This window comes from Aspergillus japonicus, assembly GCF_003184785.1.
Source record: "Aspergillus japonicus CBS 114.51 unplaced genomic scaffold BO86scaffold_28, whole genome shotgun sequence".
Taxonomy (NCBI): Eukaryota; Fungi; Ascomycota; class Eurotiomycetes; order Eurotiales; family Aspergillaceae; genus Aspergillus; species Aspergillus japonicus.
The window spans coordinates 325,669-344,208 of NW_020291665.1; the positions used below are offsets into that span (position 1 = coordinate 325,669).

General features: G+C 54.0%; 8 protein-coding genes across 8 annotated transcripts; all 8 read right to left on the bottom strand.

The window, feature by feature from the left end:
- Positions 1-708: 708 nt before the first annotated feature.
- Positions 709-2,510, bottom strand: BO86DRAFT_389729 (uncharacterized protein). The gene has a single exon (XM_025672213.1). The coding sequence runs from the start codon at positions 2,065-2,067 to the stop codon at positions 1,036-1,038; it is 1,032 nt and encodes a 343-aa protein (XP_025527159.1). The 5' UTR covers positions 2,068-2,510; the 3' UTR covers positions 709-1,035.
- Positions 2,511-3,118: 608 nt separating this feature from the next.
- BO86DRAFT_103732 (uncharacterized protein) lies at positions 3,119-3,732 on the bottom strand. Its single transcript, XM_025665884.1, has 2 exons — positions 3,253-3,732; positions 3,119-3,194 (listed from the first exon to the last, which is right to left on the bottom strand). The coding sequence occupies exon 1, from the start codon at positions 3,565-3,567 to the stop codon at positions 3,265-3,267; it is 303 nt and encodes a 100-aa protein (XP_025527160.1). The 5' UTR covers positions 3,568-3,732; the 3' UTR covers positions 3,119-3,194; positions 3,253-3,264.
- A 566-nt stretch (positions 3,733-4,298) lies between these two features.
- BO86DRAFT_379850 (uncharacterized protein) lies at positions 4,299-5,332 on the bottom strand (the record flags this gene model as incomplete). The annotated part of the gene is made up of 2 exons (XM_025670690.1): positions 4,299-4,895; positions 4,964-5,332. 2 exons carry the CDS (start codon positions 5,330-5,332, stop codon positions 4,299-4,301), a joined length of 966 nt encoding a protein of 321 aa, XP_025527161.1.
- A 143-nt stretch (positions 5,333-5,475) lies between these two features.
- BO86DRAFT_389731 (uncharacterized protein) lies at positions 5,476-6,236 on the bottom strand. Its single transcript, XM_025672214.1, has 2 exons — positions 6,140-6,236; positions 5,476-6,058 (listed from the first exon to the last, which is right to left on the bottom strand). Exons 1-2 carry the CDS (start codon positions 6,144-6,146, stop codon positions 5,808-5,810), a joined length of 258 nt encoding a protein of 85 aa, XP_025527162.1. The 5' UTR covers positions 6,147-6,236; the 3' UTR covers positions 5,476-5,807.
- Positions 6,237-7,077: 841 nt separating this feature from the next.
- Positions 7,078-8,491, bottom strand: lea1 (U2 snRNP complex subunit LEA1). The gene is made up of 4 exons (XM_025669974.1): positions 8,356-8,491; positions 8,176-8,216; positions 7,805-8,065; positions 7,078-7,658 (listed from the first exon to the last, which is right to left on the bottom strand). The coding sequence occupies exons 1-4, from the start codon at positions 8,432-8,434 to the stop codon at positions 7,281-7,283; spliced, it is 759 nt and encodes a 252-aa protein (XP_025527163.1). The 5' UTR covers positions 8,435-8,491; the 3' UTR covers positions 7,078-7,280.
- A 442-nt stretch (positions 8,492-8,933) lies between these two features.
- BO86DRAFT_103599 (putative nucleoside diphosphatase (Ynd1)) lies at positions 8,934-11,458 on the bottom strand. The gene is made up of 4 exons (XM_025665883.1): positions 11,289-11,458; positions 11,187-11,221; positions 11,005-11,131; positions 8,934-10,938 (listed from the first exon to the last, which is right to left on the bottom strand). The coding sequence occupies exons 1-4, from the start codon at positions 11,296-11,298 to the stop codon at positions 8,966-8,968; spliced, it is 2,145 nt and encodes a 714-aa protein (XP_025527164.1). The 5' UTR covers positions 11,299-11,458; the 3' UTR covers positions 8,934-8,965.
- A 1,336-nt stretch (positions 11,459-12,794) lies between these two features.
- Positions 12,795-14,471, bottom strand: BO86DRAFT_400231 (ammonium transporter; the record flags this gene model as incomplete). The annotated part of the gene is made up of 5 exons (XM_025673696.1): positions 12,795-13,493; positions 13,551-13,871; positions 13,926-14,106; positions 14,172-14,386; positions 14,463-14,471. The coding sequence occupies 5 exons, from the start codon at positions 14,469-14,471 to the stop codon at positions 12,795-12,797; spliced, it is 1,425 nt and encodes a 474-aa protein (XP_025527165.1).
- A 2,167-nt stretch (positions 14,472-16,638) lies between these two features.
- BO86DRAFT_389740 (aquaporin) lies at positions 16,639-18,466 on the bottom strand. The gene is made up of 3 exons (XM_025672215.1): positions 17,787-18,466; positions 17,392-17,692; positions 16,639-17,306 (listed from the first exon to the last, which is right to left on the bottom strand). The coding sequence occupies exons 1-3, from the start codon at positions 18,126-18,128 to the stop codon at positions 16,957-16,959; spliced, it is 993 nt and encodes a 330-aa protein (XP_025527166.1). The 5' UTR covers positions 18,129-18,466; the 3' UTR covers positions 16,639-16,956.
- Between the last annotated feature and the right edge of the window lie 74 nt (positions 18,467-18,540).

The following is an 18,540-nucleotide window of genomic DNA, read 5'->3' on the forward strand; positions in this document are numbered from 1 at the left end:
AGAACCATTCCCCGAATTCCCCCAACAACCAAGGTAACACCACCAAGCTCGCCACTTCTGCAGAGCATATCCTACCACACAACACCTCACTTACTGAGAGTACTGTACCTACACACCCATCCCCCATCCCCATCCCTATACCCATCCAAACCTCCCGAACCATCTCCCTCCCCGATAGCCCCCCCGATTCCCACCCCCCACGACCCCATGATTGGCCCATCGGGACACGAGTCAAAGAAGCTTGCTTTCCTTAGCACATAGTCAATGCCAAACATTCTTATGTGGGTTAGGACGGTTTAGGTCGAAGGTTTTGATTGCCCCGAGCCGTCAGCCATCAGCCGTCATCCGTCATCCGGGAGTGGCTTCCCTGCTCCCCCCCTCCTCTTGCTAAATCATCAAAGATCCCTGTCACTTTTTTTTTTGTTTCTGCTCGGATGGCAGGCTGCAGATGATGATTACCTCTAGCCAATGATGTGATTTTGTTCAAATCTGCCGTGGACGAGTGGAGCCCGATCATGCGGGTGGATGGAGCCCGGTATTGTTCGGGTGGGTTTTGTTTTTTTTTTTTCGTTACTGGACTAAGTCGGTCGGGTTTGAGACTGGGATCGGGGAACGGGTGCACTACTAGGGTGAGATAGAGTGGTCGCTTATATTACAAAGTAGATGAGGGTTGATAGATACAGTAGAATATGGTTGATGGAAATTGGATTGATGCCAGGCACATGTCAAGTAACTTTGTAACTTATGTAAATGCTAGACTAAGGAGAGGAAAGGCTAAACTCCATGATGCTAAGACCAGACCACGCTATTGATTGATTAGATGACAGCCACGCTCGCTTGCATATATGGAAGAACGCTGGGCAAGTGCATCAGTCCCAAGGGAAATCGAAAAAGGAATCGCTGGTATGTGTGGTTGGTTCAGTGGTATCATCGCCGGTGCAAGATTAGAACGAATGCTTGTTTTACCCCCGTTGCATGCTGTAAAATGAGTGTCCCCGCCAAATGCTGTGTTTCAATTTTTGAACCTTTGTTTTTCTATCGGCGGATCCGGCTGGATCGAAAGACCGTCAAGTCAATGGACTCGACCGAGTCAGATCCGTCATCCACCTCAATGGTATCCATCTTCGTTACGGAATGGCCGCCGTCCGTGGTTGTCTTTGTTGGGGCAGGTAGTGGCTCAGGCGTTGGTACTTTCTTCTCCGGCATCTCAGCCCCGTGTGGTTGCTCTGCCTTGAGTCGGTGTACTTCTCTGGTGGCCAGGTCGAGCAAGCTCTGAAGCTTTTGCTTTACCGTGCTTAATTCTGCTGCACAGTCGCCCGCCCGGAGGAAATGGTAGGCGGCGGTTTCACACAGTCCATGGACAACCTCCAGCTGTTTCTCTGCGTCATCAAAGGGGGATGCCTGCGACGCGGCCGGGGCTCGGGGCGCCGGGGGGGCTTGTCTCCGAGCATTACGGATGCTGGCCAAAAGGTCATCCTCCGTTGAGATAGGGCTTGCAAGCGAGGCAGTGATTGGGGACATCCTTGGACCGCGACTCAGCATGGCACTGCGATATCCGGGCGTGCGCAGCTGTGCCAACTTTCCTTTTCGAATGTTATTGCGGGCAGTCCCAATATTGCGGACCATTTCCTCCAAGGTCTTCTGTGTGTGTCCATCATACTCGATGATGAGGTTATGCCGTGTACTGACGAAGATGTCCCCATCACTCGAGTCCACCGAGGGTGCCTCGTCGGCTCCGCGTTTCCGGGGGTTCGAATTCGGCTGATTTTGGGAGGTATTCGGAGTGGTGATTGCAGTTCCTTCTCGAGCTGCAGGTCCAGATGAGAGGGTCGGGCTCTCGGTGTTGGAAAGTGTCGAGTTCAAGTCATCCGTGCGAATGGAGCAGATGGAGCTGTTCCTGCGGCGGCGGATTCTCTGGGCGGCGTGTCGTTTGTAGGCATTGGCGTATTCAGCGTGTTTCGCGGCAGTGTGATTAGCTAGATCAGAAAGTTGGCCAATCCAAGTGGGTGCATTGTTCGACAGATAAGAAAACGCTCCCAGAGCGTCCATCTGTTCGCCGGTGGTCATGGTGTGGATTGGTGTTTTTGATTTGGGAAAGGGGTGAAAAGTGCACTTCGGCCCTCGGATATGTACTTCCGAGTCCGAGGTCGATCTGGAAGGTTGTGGGACCGCGCGATAGTCCCCGGGATTTAGAAGCTACCCTGTTGACCGGCCAGGAGCGATGAAAGGGGGACGGTACAATGGTAGGTCGTCTCGTCGCGAGAACGTTAGGAATGGCCGATAAAGGAGAGAAGGTTCGGTATGATGATGATGATGATGATGATGATGATGAGGTTGAGCCTGGGCGAGCTACTCTAATAAGACCCTTACAATGATGGCTCCATGGGTCAGGGACTAGTGCACGCGAAGGTGTGTGGCACTAAATTAGCGGACGGGAGATTTAGATTAAAGCAAACAATAACATCAAACAAAAGATGAATAAGAACAGAATTTTAGCAAGATGAGTGGGGGGGAAAAGAGTGAGAGCAGTAAGATGAGGGGAAAGGAGAGAGGGGGGAGAGGGGGAAGAAGGGAGGGGGGAATGCTGGTGAAAAGGACTCAGGATGAGAGAGGGAGAGGAGCGAGAGAGCAGAGCCAGAGAGAGCAACAGCCAAAGGAAAAGAGAGTAAGAATGAAGACCGGTAGGTTTGGCGGGAAGAAGTTACAGAGGAAGCTAAAAGTGACGTCCCCGAAAAGTGAAGCCCGAAGCGTGGGTCTGTGAACTGGGCCCGTATGATTACCTGTACTGTACTGTACATCTCCTCCCTTCCGGCCACTCGGACAGGACGGAAGCTTCCTTCCCTTTCTCTACAACTACTACGGAGTACTGTTGTTGACCATGTGATGGCTGGGAAATTCTACTACGAGTATTACTACGAGTATTACTACTGCTCCTTTTCCTGTCGCTTTCCTTCCAAGAACAATCGACTCCGAGATGGAATCACATCCATGTTCCCTGCAAGCGATGGACAAGCGGTGAACAGCCGCTAATGAAGTACCGCTACGGTTCCTTCCACTTCTCACTTCCACTGCCACTGCTTGCTTTAGTTCCTGATTCATTAATGGGGGCCGTTGACTCCCCTCCAGTAAAGTCGCTGACTCGCATCTTCAGCCGCAACACTGGTCGACAGAAAACGGAGGACTGTACGGAGTACCTTTTAGAAAATGAGACCCTCCATATGTTTGAGGTTTGATGTTTTCTCGAAGCCTGACCGTTCATTAATCTCAAACAACTGAAGTCTCACAACTCAATTGCACTAGAGTGGCAGCACGTGCCTCGGCGACCACAAGCGAGTTGGAAACCAGCATGCACCTTGTCCAACCGTTCCGCTCCTCCTCCTGCCTGGTGCCGATGACTATGACTGTCGAACAAGCAAGGAATCCATGAACGATGCAGCCAGCAGGGGAGATCCGAACGCAATGGTCGCTTTGTTTGATTATGGCAACGGCGACTTTACCCAAGCGAGTCATGACACGTAACGGTCTATATGCACCTTGCGGCGGATGACGGCGGGGATGCGCTAGCATCCTCACCGTGCTGCTTATATCCGAACATTATACCCTCCCAGCTCCCCTCCTTAGGGATGAGTTTCAAGCCGACGATCAAAACCCACGTAGCTGTTAAGTTAACATGTCTTCCAGTCTATCAGATGTTTAGCTTCCGTCTTTTTTTTCTGTGCTTGACTAGGTGGAAATGCCGATCGCCCCAAGTCAGGAAACCGGTAGCTGGTTGGCTCGGTGGTTCTTATGTTGTGTGATCCTTCGAAAATGGAAGGGAGGTAACACCCCCTGGCCGCGATGACATGTCCTTCGGTGATTCCTTGGTTGGTGAACATACCGGTACGGTATCGAGCACGAGATGTTAATGCTTATCGATCCGCCCACCGGTCACGACGCACGACATAGTACTTCAGAAAATGTCCCGCAAGAGAGCATGCGGTCCAAACGATACCTTGCCAACTTTCTACGGATCACACAACCTTTGCTGGACGCTTTTGCCCGTGCATTATTTGATCGTCCTCTGGAACACAGCTTCGTCATGTGCAAGCCACCAGTGTTATGCCGAGTAATTTCGGCTTTGCCGAACATTATTCGAATCATAGGCTTCAATCAGCCACAATTTCGCCTCTGAGTTCTGATAGTCGAGCTAACCCAAGGCACCAAGTGAAACAAATGAACGAACTCTATTGCTCCGCAAAAAATATGCTCTATACATGCTAATTGAGCTCAGCTGCTGAGCTGAGGCCTCCCGAGATTGGCTAACTGGGCGATTCCTTGTGCTTTAAGTAGAAGTCTTTCCAGGCATCCAAAGCTTCCTTGGCCTCCATCATGGCATCCATGGCATCTGTCCATTTCTTTTCGGCATTGTCGAGTCGCTGGCCCAATTGCTGACTCATGTATTGGTGTGTGACGATGAGCCCGGCAGCCGTCAGTGGGTTGGATAAGTTTGCAGGTGCTGCAGAAGCACTCCCTGAAGGACCAGCAACAGCTGCTTGATTCTTAGCAGGCCGACCCCGTTTCTTCGCTGGTTTCGTGCCTGGAGCATCGTCATCGTCATCGTCATTGTCATTGGCACGCTTTCTCTTTTGTTTGCCCTTCGCCTTCTCAGACACCTGCTTCTGATCATCGTCGCCGTCGCCGCCATCATCATCACCATCACCATCATCACCGCCATCATCAGCGGCACTCTTCATCTTTTGTTTACCCTTCGCCTTTTCAGAAAGCTTCTTCTGATCATCATCATTTTCCTCTTCCTCTTCCTCTTCGTCATCCTCATCCTCCTCTCCCATATGTATGCATTTCTTTCTGGCGCGGCGACATGGTGAGCATGCTTTTCTAGGTCTACCACGCGTGGACTGATATTGCAACAGTTAGTACAGGCATGGCGAAAGACAGCTTCTTTGTCAGACAATGCGCAACAAACCTTTTTCTTCTTCTTCGCAGCTGTCTTTGCAGCTACCTTTGCGGTCGATGGTCCGGCCACTGAACTAGTAGGCTGAGCAGCCTGCTTTGTAGCGGCAGGCCCGTTTCCGGTCGAGGGCCCAGCTACTGAGCCCGTAAGTTGAGTGGCCTGCTTTGTAGCGGCAGGCACTCTTGTGGTTGATGGACCGGCCACTGGGCCAGTAGGCTGAGCAGCCTGCTTTCCAGCGGTGGGCACCGTTCCAGTCGATGGCCCAGTGGTTACCTGTGCAGTCTTCTGTGTGCTGGTGGTCGATCTAGTCTGCCTCTTCTGGGCCGTTCCAGCAACCTTGGCACCGGTGTCTCCGGGTCCTGTATTTATGACTCGGGCCATGGATCAACTGATTGCGAAGGTAGGAATAGGCTATTATGGAGTTGGGGTAAAAAGCTATAGTGATTGGAATCGCGGGATGATAGTAGCTAGCTGGCTGTGGGATTGCTGTCAATATCCGGTGCGAGTCCCGGCCGCCATTCTATATATCCGGAAGATAGAGCTACTCGAGCATTCAGCATGAGGATATCTACAATGATGGCTCATTGAATCGACTCGAATACAAGGAGCTGAGACGACGATGATCTATATCGGGACAACCTGAAGGCATAGCAGTCCCAACTCGACCGAGCTATATCGGGGCACAAGACATGCCTTTGTCTGGACAAAGGCGACAATGGTTTCAGCAGTAGATTTCTGAAAGAGTCATTGAACCTTTCCCCATCTTTCGTGAATCCGTTGTCAACACAAAGAACTAGAGCCTTCCCAGAAGACACTCTCTTTGTGCCAATCACCTCCCCAAACAATCTCAAGGAAATCAAGGCCACAGCTCGACCTCCTCCCACTTCTCAGTATCCCCATCCCGCACAACAGTCCACCTCTTGCGCACAGCATCCGGCGCCTTGGAAAGATCCAACATCTCCACCTCCTCGGGCTTGATAACCACGACGCGGAAATTCCGTCTCGCAACGGGGTCCTTCAAATCCTCAACCTTCTGCCCAATCTTCAGCTCCGAAGTCTCCGGATACTTTGACCGCGGCTCACCCGGCGGCGGGTTTCTAAACGTGCCTGCATCCACAAGTGACCCATTAGCCCATCATCTCCCTTACCCTCTCAATCCCACCCCCGACCAAAAGAAAGGAAAAATACCTCGCATAACCGGCGAATGACTCGCGAAATAAGTCGTCACCATCCTCTCCCACCCCCACTCCCCTTCCCCTTCACCCTGCTGCCCGGAATCCTTCCCTCTAACCCCGTCCCAAACCCCGTCCCTCCCCTTCTGTTCCTCCTCCCCACCCCCCAAAACAACCGTCCCCCCCCTCACCCGCCACTGCACCTGCACCTCCTCGACCCAAAACACCCCCTCCACCTGCCCGCCACTCACCCCCAACTCGCCCACCTTCGCCATCCGGATGTCCGTCGTGAACACGGGCATGTCGCTTTCCAGTCCGTGGGGGAGCCGGCCGATGCCCTGCGCGTCCAGCGCCTCGGCGGCGCTGGGGTGCAGGCTGAGCACCGCCGGGAAGAAGCCGCGCAGCTCGCAGGTGCGGGAGCGCGGGACGGGCAGCCCGGAGGCCGGGTGATGGGTCACGGTGGAGAGGGTGAAGGATTTGCTTTTGCTGGCGGTTAGGTGCGATTTGAGGAGGGGGGACCACGGTGCGGTTGCTTTTGTTACTGCTTGGGACATTTTGGTGGCGGCGGTGGTGGTGGTGGTGGTGGTGAGGGGTCGGTGGGGTTGGGGTTGGAGTTGGGGTTGGAGGAGGCGGGTGAGGTGTTTGAGGCGGTGGTGTAGCGGTTGTGATGCCAGCTTGGGTGTATTCTTAGTGGGGTCTTGGAGCTTCAATGGGCGTAGGCGTGTTGATTGAGGTGGTGGGATTGTGGGAGTAGGTTGGGGGGATTAATAGGAATGAATGTTCAGCTGGAATCTGGAATCAGGGAATTGTGGAAGGTGATGACGTTTCGACTATAGCACGGATGTTGTCGGGGCCTATCTTCACGTGAAGATATCTTATCTGATTGTGAATTGTGCTCGCATTGGGGCCGGAGGCCGTACTCAGCACATATACACTAGAGTAGCAATCTTGGCCAAATGGTTGGTCTTTCGAGAATACTCAAGCTTTAGCTGTAACGTAGCCAGCCCTACCACCCCTAAACCACGAGATATCCTTCATACAAAAGACCTCTACACAATACCACCAAACCACCCAAACCAAACCAAACCAAACCAAACCACACTCCATTAAAACAATAACCGTATACAATAAACCCACATGACACAAACCCCCTCCAACTAAGTCTCCATCTCATCCCCACTATCCGCATAATCCACCGCACCCCCGGGTATCCGGCCCTCGTTCAGCTCGCGCTCCAACCGCGTGATCTCCTGCAGACTCTTGGCCTCGCGGATCAGCTTCTCCACGCGCTTGCGCTCCCGGTCCGTCAGCTTCACCCGCACCGCGCGGTCCCCGCCGGCGGCCCCGGCCTGCTGCGCCGAGGCCGGCACGTCGAACGTCCGCGACTTGACGCCCATGATCTTCGAGGCCAGCGCCGAGGGCTCGTCGGCCGTGCCGAACAGCTCTGTCGCCTTCTCGCGCTCCGCGTCCTTCACCTTCTGGTAGTCCAGGAACCGCAGGCTGGGGATGCGCCAGACGAGGTAGTGGCGGTAGTGCTGTTACCGGGTTCAGAGATTAGCATACCGAAATCGAAGACAGAAACCCGCCCCCCCCGCCCCCGGTAAAAGAAACATGAATGGCTTCATCCTCCCACCCCACCAACCCCGATCCCCTGAAACAAACAACAAAGGGATGAACTAACCTCCTTCCTCGTCACCGGATTCTCCAACACCACCAAATGCGTCAACCCAGTCATCCCGCGCAGCGGGTCCAGATCCGCCAGCTCCGCCACCGCGTTCGCCGTCAGGTTCACGGCCGTCAGGTTTGGCACCGACGCCGCCAGCGTCGGCTGGATCTGCTTGATGCGGTTCCGCGCCAGGAGGAGGGTGTGCAGCCGCGGGAAGAAGGGGAAGTTGCCGAGCGTGGTGATGTCGTTGTCCGTGAGGTCGATTGCATCTTGGTCCTTTACCCGATGAAGTCCCCGGTTAGCTCGTGCTTCAACTTCGTGCATGTCCCATCCCGACGCCGGACATATTTGAGGGCTTGGGGCTTGGGGCCTGGGGTCAAACTCACCTTGGCAATACCCAGGTTCTCAATCGCGGGGATCTTGTGCCCTACATACCACCAATCGCGCCACCAATTCGATATCAATCCAGCTCCTTTAGACAAGATGTAGTATCTGACTTTTCAGATTTCCGGGGAAAGGGAACCAGTTGGTGTGGAGGGGGGGGGGGGTCCGTGAAAAAAACGCACCTCGGAGATCTAGCTCGCGGTCCTTGAGCGGGTTGATGTACGAGAGGGAATTTTGGATCAGTTCGACGGTCAATCGCATGGTGGCGGTGGATGTGTGGTCTCGGTTTGAAACAGGGTATCATGCGCGTGAAACACGAAGTAAACAATCAAAAATCGGAAGAAGCGGGATTGAACACGACAGCAAATAGCAAGCTTTTCGGTGGCTGATGACAACAGGATGAGAGTCGGGAGCTCCGCTGCGACTGGCCCTGTCCGGCTTCACAATCCACTGAGGATTTTGCCGGGGCGGTGAGCACCTGACTCAGCATTTACACCCTTGCGCACGTGACGCTGTTCTCTACAGTACCCAGTATCCATGCCCAGATTCAAAAGGTTTCATGAAAGTAAATGTTTGCACCTGGCATTGACTAAACCGGCTATGTCTGATACTTTGACAAATGGTTCGAACAGAGCAACTATGTACCCAAGAGCACATGCCCCGACAATATCGTACCAAGAAGCAACTCCGGAAATTACACGACCAACTCCAATCCATGTCCTGGCCTGACAACGGGGAACACCAACTCCTGGAAATGCAACACGGAGACATAAACATAATCATACAGAAAGATCATTCATCTGTGAGAGGGGTCATGACTGGGGATTTGTTGGGGTGAGATCGAGAAGGACTGCCAGCTCTGGACCGGCGACCATTCGTCGTCGGACCCAGTGCTACCGGCGCCAGATGATCCCTACTCTCCGTCCTCACCACGAGACCATGTCGGTCCATCGCCGAGACACCCGGACTCGGGGTAATACCGAGTCCAATAGTCCCTGAAGATGAGTTGTCCAGCGCATACTTGAACGTGGGTGTATTGCTCCCACTTCCCCAGCTCGATGCCCGCTTCGGCGCCAAGAATTTCGTGGAGTCTGCTTCCGATGGACGTCCCCCATCGATGGAACTGCGGCTGGACGCGGTCTCACCGAGATCATAGGCAGCAGCGCCATCCTCGAGGACGCGCTCATAGGTGGGGCTTCTTGGGCCGAAGAAAGGCAGCTTGCCGCCGAAGATTCTCCGTTTCTTGGGGTAGCTGGGGTGAGAAGGCCCACCGCCACCGAAGACGTTCTGGATCTTGTGATACATCTTGAGTCGGCGGCTGCGTCCGCAGAGGAAGAATGCAGCCACGACTATTATAAGCAGGAAGAGAATGAGACCGGGCACTCTGCGGGACGGGCTGCTGTCGAGCATGGCGTCGCGCCATGATCCGTTGTGTGCGCCTTCAGGATCGGGCAACAGCTCGGCACTCGGATATTGAAAGTCGGCAGGGACCCCGGCAACATTGCTGCCGAACCCAACTGGGAGTGCCTCTTGAGCTTCGATGGGAATCTGCGAGGATGCATACAGAACCATCTTTCCGAGTGTCCAGCTCACTTCCGTGTCTTGGATCTTGTCGGCAGCCTGGAATGAGTCGAGAAAGCCTTTGCTTTGACCATGAGACAGCACCTCCTTGGTCCCGTTGTGGTTCGAGCTTTTCATTGCATCCAACCCTACACGAGGGATCCCAATGCCGTCATGCAATACATTGATGATCCATGATGCCTTGAAGCAAACCTCGGAGGCTGATTCCCGATCGACCTTCTTCCCCCATTGATGGCTTTCAAGTCCAGCCTCAATGCTCGCCCAATCCTGGGAGCAGAACGACTGCACGCGATCCTGGTAGGTGTGAAAGTCGTAGGCTTTGTCCTTGTGGCCCATCTCGAAAATTTCGTGAGTCGTATGCCAGTACTCGCTGATCCCGACAAAATGGTTTACGTCGAAGTCAATGGCTGGTACATGCACACCACGGAGGAGACATGGCTGATCCGGACAAGGCGCATCTTTGTCCAGCAGAGGATATGTTTGACGCATGCACTCATCAAACTTTCCAGTCCCCAATAAATGGATGCCGTCGTCATTTGGGGGCAGGGGCTTTCCATCAAGCGTCGTACGCAATCCTGCAGGTAAACAGGGATCCGGGAGCTCCGTGACTCCTCCAACAGCACTGGCCGCCTGCAGAGACTCTACAAAGCGCCTCCGAGCCTCATGCACCCCGAACTCCAGCCATGAAGTGACGAAAACCCTGTGTTCCTGGTCCGATCCGTCGATGTTGCGCAGCCGCAGTAGCGTCAGGTCATTCGCGTGCTTCTCGCTCTCGGTCGCGTTGGGCGCGAACGCGATCTGTGCCGATGCGCCACCCATATCCAAAAACCCATACGTGTGGTGACCCTTGCCGTGATCGTGGGACCCCGGCGAGTCGAAGCTTCCGAGCAGATAGTTCGTGGCGATCCAACCGTACAACCCTTCCGTCACTCCGGGGATAACTTGGATGTGAACGTCGCAGTCGGGAAGCAAGAAATCCGAATTCGCGCCGACGTATGAGCAAATCTGCTTCAGTAGGACCTTCCTTTCGACATCGCCCAGCAGGCGCATACCGGCAGTGGCAAGGAGAAAGATCGGGGTGTCTTTGATGGCATCATCGGGTACGATTTCACGGGCATGTTCGAGAAGTTCTGCCAGGTGTTCGTGTCCTACATCTTCCGGTTTGTTGGCGAACGAGGATACTCCTACGAGAGATGAGTGTGAGTCCAGTATACGAATTGCGAACGTCCACCGCTTCCTGGAGGTTGTACCTGGGTGAATTTTCTTGGTCCAATGGGACTTTGTTTTGATCTCCGGGAGAGACTTGAGCTTATCTCCGTCAGCCTCTTTGCGAGCGATGGCGTTGTCTAGCCATCGATAGACATGAACTCGAGTCCCCTGTCGAGGCATTAGCGACCGTAATACTTATCGAGCCCACCAGTGTTCAACATACAGACGAGCCTGCGTCCAGGACGACTCCATAGCGCCCTATGAGACCCTGCATTAGCACCCTGGAAATCCACTTCCGGCGGGGGGAAGGCGACCGGCAACTTACATTTGCCCATCGGGATCGCAACGGTGGTATTATGATTAGTATTGTAGATGAGTGAACAATCCGAGCCGCATGTCCACCTCGGCGTCAGCGACCAGCGGGAAAATAGATAGCGATTGTTGTCAGCAGTCGAAAGGTGTGCGAAGCAAGGTGTGGATGTTGTGATCGCAAAAGGTACGGGGAGCCGGGCGGGGAGCCGGTCGCAGATAAGGGAGATGCGACAGTCGACGGGAAGAACAGTGGGTGACAAACGAATGGCTCTTGCTACGAGGAGGCAAGATGAAGTAGAAAGTCAAAGGTAGAGAGGAACCGAGATCCAATCCGAAAGTAAGAGTCAGGAGTGGAAGTTGACGGAACCAGGAGGGAGTGTAAAGGGAGAAATGAGGAGTGGGGAGGTGAAGAATGGTAGTCTAGGAGGAGGAGGAGAAGGGGTGAGTGATTGATGATTTAGTTTGGAGAGGGAGCAGACGAAGGGAAAACGGCCGAAAAGGTTTGCAGGCCGATAAGACGGGAACGGATGCAGGACGAGTGCCTTTAAGCCTATCCGGGAATGGTCGGGAAGTGGCCAGACTTGCGTATACAAAGGTAGAAGACGGAGTGCACCACGTTTCCCTTCCAACTTTAACCCGTAGGGAGTTCGTATTGGAAGCCGTTTGATGAGGTTAATTATAGATCGATGATGAGATTGACTCTCATTGATTATCTTTCCCAGTAGATGTCTTCTTCAGCTTCACCCAGATAATGGCAATCTACCTAACATCTTCGGGAGATTAAGAGGAAGGGTCTCGACCTGCCTGGTCCAAGAATGTACTACACAGTATGTATGAATCAACGAAAATACCCCGGCCGGGGTTGACGTAAGCTCTGCACGCCTTGTTCCACCGCCTTGGCTGGTGATTGGTTCCTCGACCACCCACTTTCATCCACAGCCTGCCCCTCTTCCACCCACCTGCACTGTCCTCTCTCTCCCGTATCAACTCCATCTTCACTTCGGTTGGACGCCTGACACCAACCAGCCATCTCTTTATACTGGAGAACACCAAGGGTCGTCGGATGTATCCGATCATCCCGCCTGCATTGGACTGCCATGGCTATTTCTCCCTAGTTATCTGGTGACGATGACGATATATCCGGATTTAGCTCCGGAGCTCCATAGCCCTCTCCACCGTACCCTGCCAGGCTGTTGTCGCTCGACGGGGGTGATATGGCATCATTCCGCTTATCCGGCCCGAGCTTGACATCTCAGGCCCGGCCTACAACCAACACGGTCAGAAACAGCAACACCCAATAATACCTTACAGCTATGAATCTCGTGGTGCAACCCATGCAAATAACGCGATACGGTGGACGATCGGAGGCCGCGCGTCTAAACAATCTACCACATTGTTGCTGCTGCTCAGTCTATCGATTTCCCGCAGTTGCAGGCATAGAGATCGGCAAACGCTCCGAAATCAAGTTGTTGAACTTAAACACAAAAATAAACAATGCACATTGCACTCCGCAGCGAGTCTATACCCCGCTTCCCTTCACCTGGCACTCCTCCTTGGTGATGGAGCCGGATGAATTCTGCGACACTCCGATCAAGGTAGGACTGGCACCTCCTTGAGTGATCGACCAATCCCCGATTTGCTCGTCGAAGAACTCGGTCAAGTCCAACCCTAACAACTCGGCGTCCTCACTGACCCGAAGGTTCATGCCCGGGATATACTTGAGAATCAACAGCAGAGCGCAGGTCACCACGAACGAATAGCTGGAGATAGCGCAGATCTCCGCTATTTGCTTTCCAACCTGCACTCCGTTTCCATCGATCGCTCCGGGCGCCAGACTGCTGCCATCGAGGGCCGAGATCTTCTGGCTGGCGAACAAGCCTGTCAGGAACGCGCCCACCATTCCACCAATGCCGTGGAGCTTGAAAACATCCAAGCCTTCATCGACTCCGATCCACTCGTTCACGTTCTGAAGAAGGGAACAGACAACCGCGGTGATGAACCCAATGCAGGCAGCGAGCCAGAACGACACGCAGCCGGCAGCCGGGGTGATTCCGACCAACCCGGCGATCGCACCTTCACAAGCACCAACTATAGAGAACTTCCCTCGATGCTTGATCATATCCACCAAGACCCAGCCAAGGATACCTGTGCATCCAGCTGTATTGGTGTTGAAGACGGCCACCATGGCACGCATGCTCGCATTGAGACTTGAACCGCCCTGCATTCCTCAAAGATTAGACCACATGCAAGCCACTAGACCATGCGTGACACTTACATTAAAACCAAGCCAGCCAGTCCAAATCAAGACGGTTCCCAGAAAGATGAGCGTGGTGTTGTGGGGTTTGCGGAAAGACGGTGCTCCGTAATCTCTCCTTTTGCCGAGGATTAAAGCATAGGCTAAGGCCGAGACACCAGACGCGATATGCACCGGACCGCCACCCGCAAAGTCAATGGCAGGAAGGTTGTACAGCCATCCGTTACTGCTCCAGGTCCAGCGAGCCAACGGGCAGTAGACGACCGTAGCCCACCAGAAGCTGAAGATGAGCGAAGGGAGGATCGCGCCTCTCTCAAAAGTACCACCAACAACGATCATCACCTGTCTAGCTTTTAGCACTGACTATGCGGAGGCGGATTGGGAGGGGAGTCTCACTGTGCATGCGCAAAAGAGCAGCTGGAACAGGCAAAACACGACTTCTGGCAGGACGGCCGAGCCAGGCGATGGGGCTACCAGGACCTCCATCAAGCCGAAATTCTTCAGCGTGCCAATGAATGGGCCTCCGTCTCTCGAGTAGGCCAACGAGTACCCCCAAAATAGCCACTGGAAGGTCGAGCTGCAGGAGAATCAGCACGGGGGTTGCAACATATCACATAATACCTGCAGCGGGCGCAAACTCACACCGCAAGAACCATGAAAGCCTGGAACAGCAAGGCCATCGCAGACTTCCTCCGCGTCAAACCACTATACAACAAGCCAATGCCCGGCAGGATCATGAAGACGATAAAGGTGCACGCGACGATGTAGACATAATTGTACTCGTACCCCACAAACTGGGCGTTGACATCGACCGTGAGCGGGTCGCCGCCCTCGGGCATCGAAGCATTATAGACTGGCTGTTCGCGAGAAGACGATCAGTTTTGACATCAAACGAGAACAAAGAACAAACCACAGCGGGGACCTTCCACTTACCGCAGCCATGTCGGACAGATGAATTATACCAAGATTGTGAAACAACAGGGAGTATATCCCACTACGTCCGGTTCTTGTCACGCTGGCAAGGGAAAGACACCCCCACAGTATATATAGATCCACCCCCTGCCCCTCGCTCCAAGCAGCGATATGTAATAATTCGAACCTTACATCTTCTTGGCCTGACTCAGACCCGTCCACCTGTCGCCATCAATCGCGCGCGGCTCCACAGTGCTCCTCCAACGATTCCGATCGTGGGACTCATGCCAAGCCAGGATCCTTATCAATTCCCACCGAAAGCAGCAGAACAGTTCCCGCGAGGACCCAGCCCTATCAAATACCCCCTTGGCAGCAGCAACATCGCAACCCGTGCGGTGTGATTGCTATGACTGTAATCGGCCGTGGGCCAGATGATATCACAATGCCAAGGCCAGGGATCGCCTGTATACCGAACTGATAAGGTATGCGGATCCACGGGCTCCTAGGCTGCGGTTGCATCGATTGGATCCCAGATGGGGACCCCGGATCAGTGCGCCTTCTGGGGTTTAGTGCTGTAGACAGAAGCATGCAGGGCCATGCGGTGATAAGGAGGTTGCGTGGAGGGTATCCAGACGGGATGATTGGCGAGAGATAACAGCGGTTGGGAGAGATAGGGTTGGTCGGGGTGGAACGCCACCGCTGTGGATTATTGTCTGGCTCACATGGAAGAATCCGAAGGGAAGAGGGTGCGTGGCGCCTGGAGTTGAGGGATGGTTGGGATGATATAGTCGTTGAGTTGAATGGTGGTGTGATACTGTCTGGTCGGAGGTGGGAGGGCTTCAGGGTGGTTGAAAAGGTGCATTGCGTATGTTTGGATGGTAGGCACTCCTAGCACCAATAAGTTATATACCAAATCAGGTGTGCATTGTAGATTCTATACTTGGTGATTTACTGCACTCCTAAAAGTGTTGTAGAAGTGAGGCTATTCACATATCGTCCGCTCCGAGCATCCGCACTGTCGAGTAGATGCCAATCACCACCTTAATTCAGTACCTTATTATCCTTTCCAGTACCCCAGGAAAGTACAAACAGAACTGGAGACAGGTTCTAATCAAGAGCTTGAATCCCTTCTACAGCAACTCACCCTATCCTCAATCCCCACCGACCCCAACCCCAACCCCAAACCCCAACCCTATACCATTAACCCGAACAAGGCACCCACGCTCACATTAATATCTTCACAAATATCCCGAATCACACATAACCCAGACCATTAACCCAATCCTCACCATCTCCATACTCTATACACAGAAACACTCAACCCATATCCAAAAACCTTGACGTCTCCATCTCGCGAGCCCCACTCACCCCTTATACTCCAGCAATGGACCCAGCAGCAACCCCCCCCCCCAAACCAATTACTCCAGACCTCCGTGTCCACAACCCCAAGCATGTATACCATGATCCAGCAGCGCACCACAAACCCCCTAAAACCATTCCATCAACCATTCAATCCACAACAACAAGACCTTATCACATCCCTCACAACATCCAAACCAGCAACTTTTAAAAACCACCCCCGAATTCCAATCCTCATGATCCCAATCCCCAGGAACAAGGGTAATCAATCCCGAGGCGCTCTGCTCCAACAGAAAACAGACGACTAGGCAAGCGGTTCCTGGCTGATAGTCGATGGATGAAAAGTCAGACTCCATGGCGCTCGCTCGGACGCGTCCAGAAACCGATGAATCCGGCGAAGATGATGCAGGATGCAGCAGGTAGCCGCGCCTCAGACCCTACCTCCTGTCATGGATACAGCCTACAGTACAGCTGTTGGACCCTCGGTCCGAGGGAAGGTGGCTGCCTGTCTCTGCTGGCAAGAAAGCTCGGTGTGGACATGGGATTGAGGTGAGGTGAGATCGATCGCGGAGGGGAGTCTGGGGATAGCTTACCACCGATCGACTGGCGACAGGATTGTGACTGGTACTGGAGGAGGTGGATAGTGGAGACTCTTGCGGTGTCGGTACAGGGTTGTGCGGCATTCTGTGAGCGACACGGGATGTAACAAGGTTTGCGTGGCCATGGGTACTCAGTCTATCCTGTCCCAGACGACGGGTGGAATTCCATTGCACGGGGGCAAGTACTCTTTGGTAGCAGCATTATCTCTCTGCTCATTTGGACTGAAAGATGAAGAAGCTCTCTGAATCCCTTGGTATGCAAGAATAATTAAGATGCCATCACTCAATGGGCCAAATAAAATAGAGATCAATCCTCAAAACTACGGCACCGACCACGACCAAATATCCATATCTACGGGTAATCATCCAACGCGCAGCTGCCACCCGTCCTCCATCCGAAACCCTAGCAGAGTCCCCACATACTCGATCCGTCATTGTTGCACCATGTGGGTGGACCAGATACCCATGACCAGCGACAGCGCGGGGGGGAGGGTCCGAACCATGGTTCGGCCGAACTAAGCGCTGCCGGGCCGGCCGGATCACCCTTACTGCCATGCTTAAACCTGCTCAGCCCCGTGTGGAATATTCTGTCCCGGGACAGGATGCCGTTCACTCGTCGGGGAATGCGCGCGCCCGAGCGTGCTGGCTTCGGACAGCACCGAGGGCCGATGCATCGAGGAATCCCACGAGCCGGGGCCCAGCTTGGCCTCCCACTCGTTGAAGTCCTGGCCGGGGTTGACGGACTGGTACTGGAACAGCTGGAGGAAGGCAAAGAAGCCGCACGCCAGCAGACTGCCCAGCAGGGGGCCCACCCAGTAGATCCAGTGGTAGCCGGGGAAGCTACGGTTGATGACATCAGGGCCGAGGGAGCGCGCCGGATTGAGGGAGCCGCCGGTGTAGTAATCACCTGGTCATTGTGAGAAGATAGCCAGGTTAATGCTGTTGTGCTTGATTTTGAGTTTGACCAGACAGGAGAGGGAAGAACGACTCACCAACCAGCTCCGTCACAAAGAAGACAAGCCCAATGCCCACCGGGGCCAAGAAGGTGGACTTGTGCTTGACCACGGCCAGCATGATGATCACGAAAACCAACTGAGCCGTCAAAAAGACCTCGATAAACAGTCCCTGCGAGATCGAAGCGCCCCCACCCAATCGGGTGGCCACGTTCAGCGACCCGGGGAACAAGGCGCTGACTACCCCCGCAGACGCGATGCCGCCTATGAGCTGGGCTGCAAAGACCGTCAACGCCCGGAACGGCTTCAGGCCGCCTACCAGGTAGAGTGCCAGAGTGACCTGTGTACCACAGCAAGTCTCAGTCAACGGGGCTCTCCCTGCTTTGCCGTATCGCCAAGACCTTTGGCCAGATTGGCGTAGGGATGGAACATACCGCAGGATTGAACAATCCACCCGTCACCCGGTAGAAGGCCCACACATTGACCATGAGCGAGAACCCAAAGCACAGCGCCGAGTATAGCAGATTGGACGTGTTCGGGAGCGCGCCGTCGGCCGGCTTGGGGGTGTTGGCGACCTGTGTGCCCGCGAAGGAGAAGAACAGGAACAAGAACGTGCCCACGAATTCACCCACCCCGGCGACGAGATTGTTCCGCGCAGTGTCGGCCAGGTGCAGCATCGGCAGCTGATTATTGCGAGTAGGTGCAGACGGGTCCGACGTCTCATGATTAGGAGAAGCGTCGGCCTTCTTTCGAGATCCAGACACCCATTGAGGCATTCTCATGTTCACAAACAGGAAACTTTCTAGGTGTGGGCGATGTAGCTGACTGTCAAGGAAGAAATGCAGGCCGTGCTATGTGCAAATGTAAGCTGCAACAAAGGTGTGTCCATACTTATTCGTCATAAAGAGGAGGCCCCGTAGCTTTATAAGGTTCAAGCGACAAGGCCCCGAGCTGCTAGCTTTCCTCTCCCTCACTCTTCCCCCCCCCAAGCCAGCTTTCGTCGACGTTACAGAGGCGTCATGACTTGTTACGCAGAAAAAGGCGCCGGCCAAAACCGAACGGAAGAGGTAATGTAGCCAGGGTGAGATCCATCATACACGAGTCGTTGGCCGAGTATGCGCGTAGTATCCAGACGAATGAGGGGGCAGGTGGTGGCAGTTTCCATGGTTGAGGTTGGAGGACAAACAA

What these genes read in the sequence shown, in the direction of transcription:
- BO86DRAFT_389729 (XM_025672213.1), bottom strand. Translation starts at nt 2,067, where the DNA reads ATGACCACCGGCGAACAGATGGACGCTCTGGGAGCGTTTTCTTATCTG.
- BO86DRAFT_103732 (XM_025665884.1), bottom strand. Translation starts at nt 3,567, where the DNA reads ATGCTAGCGCATCCCCGCCGTCATCCGCCGCAAGGTGCATATAGACCG.
- lea1 (XM_025669974.1), bottom strand. Translation starts at nt 8,434, where the DNA reads ATGCGATTGACCGTCGAACTGATCCAAAATTCCCTCTCGTACATCAAC. An exon ending in AGAACCTGGGTATTGCCAAG is followed by an intron (nt 8,066 to 8,175) that starts GTGAGTTTGACC and finishes CATCGGGTAAAG; the next exon opens with GACCAAGATGCAATCGACCT. An exon ending in ATCCGGTGACGAGGAAGGAG is followed by an intron (nt 7,659 to 7,804) that starts GTTAGTTCATCC and finishes ACCCGGTAACAG; the next exon opens with CACTACCGCCACTACCTCGT.
- BO86DRAFT_103599 (XM_025665883.1), bottom strand. An exon ending in TCCTGGACGCAGGCTCGTCT is followed by an intron (nt 11,132 to 11,186) that starts GTATGTTGAACA and finishes ATGCCTCGACAG; the next exon opens with GGGACTCGAGTTCATGTCTA. An exon ending in GACCAAGAAAATTCACCCAG is followed by an intron (nt 10,939 to 11,004) that starts GTACAACCTCCA and finishes CATCTCTCGTAG; the next exon opens with GAGTATCCTCGTTCGCCAAC.
- BO86DRAFT_389740 (XM_025672215.1), bottom strand. Translation starts at nt 18,128, where the DNA reads ATGCCTCAATGGGTGTCTGGATCTCGAAAGAAGGCCGACGCTTCTCCT. An exon ending in GTGGATTGTTCAATCCTGCG is followed by an intron (nt 17,693 to 17,786) that starts GTATGTTCCATC and finishes TGTGGTACACAG; the next exon opens with GTCACTCTGGCACTCTACCT. An exon ending in CTTTGTGACGGAGCTGGTTG is followed by an intron (nt 17,307 to 17,391) that starts GTGAGTCGTTCT and finishes CACAATGACCAG; the next exon opens with GTGATTACTACACCGGCGGC.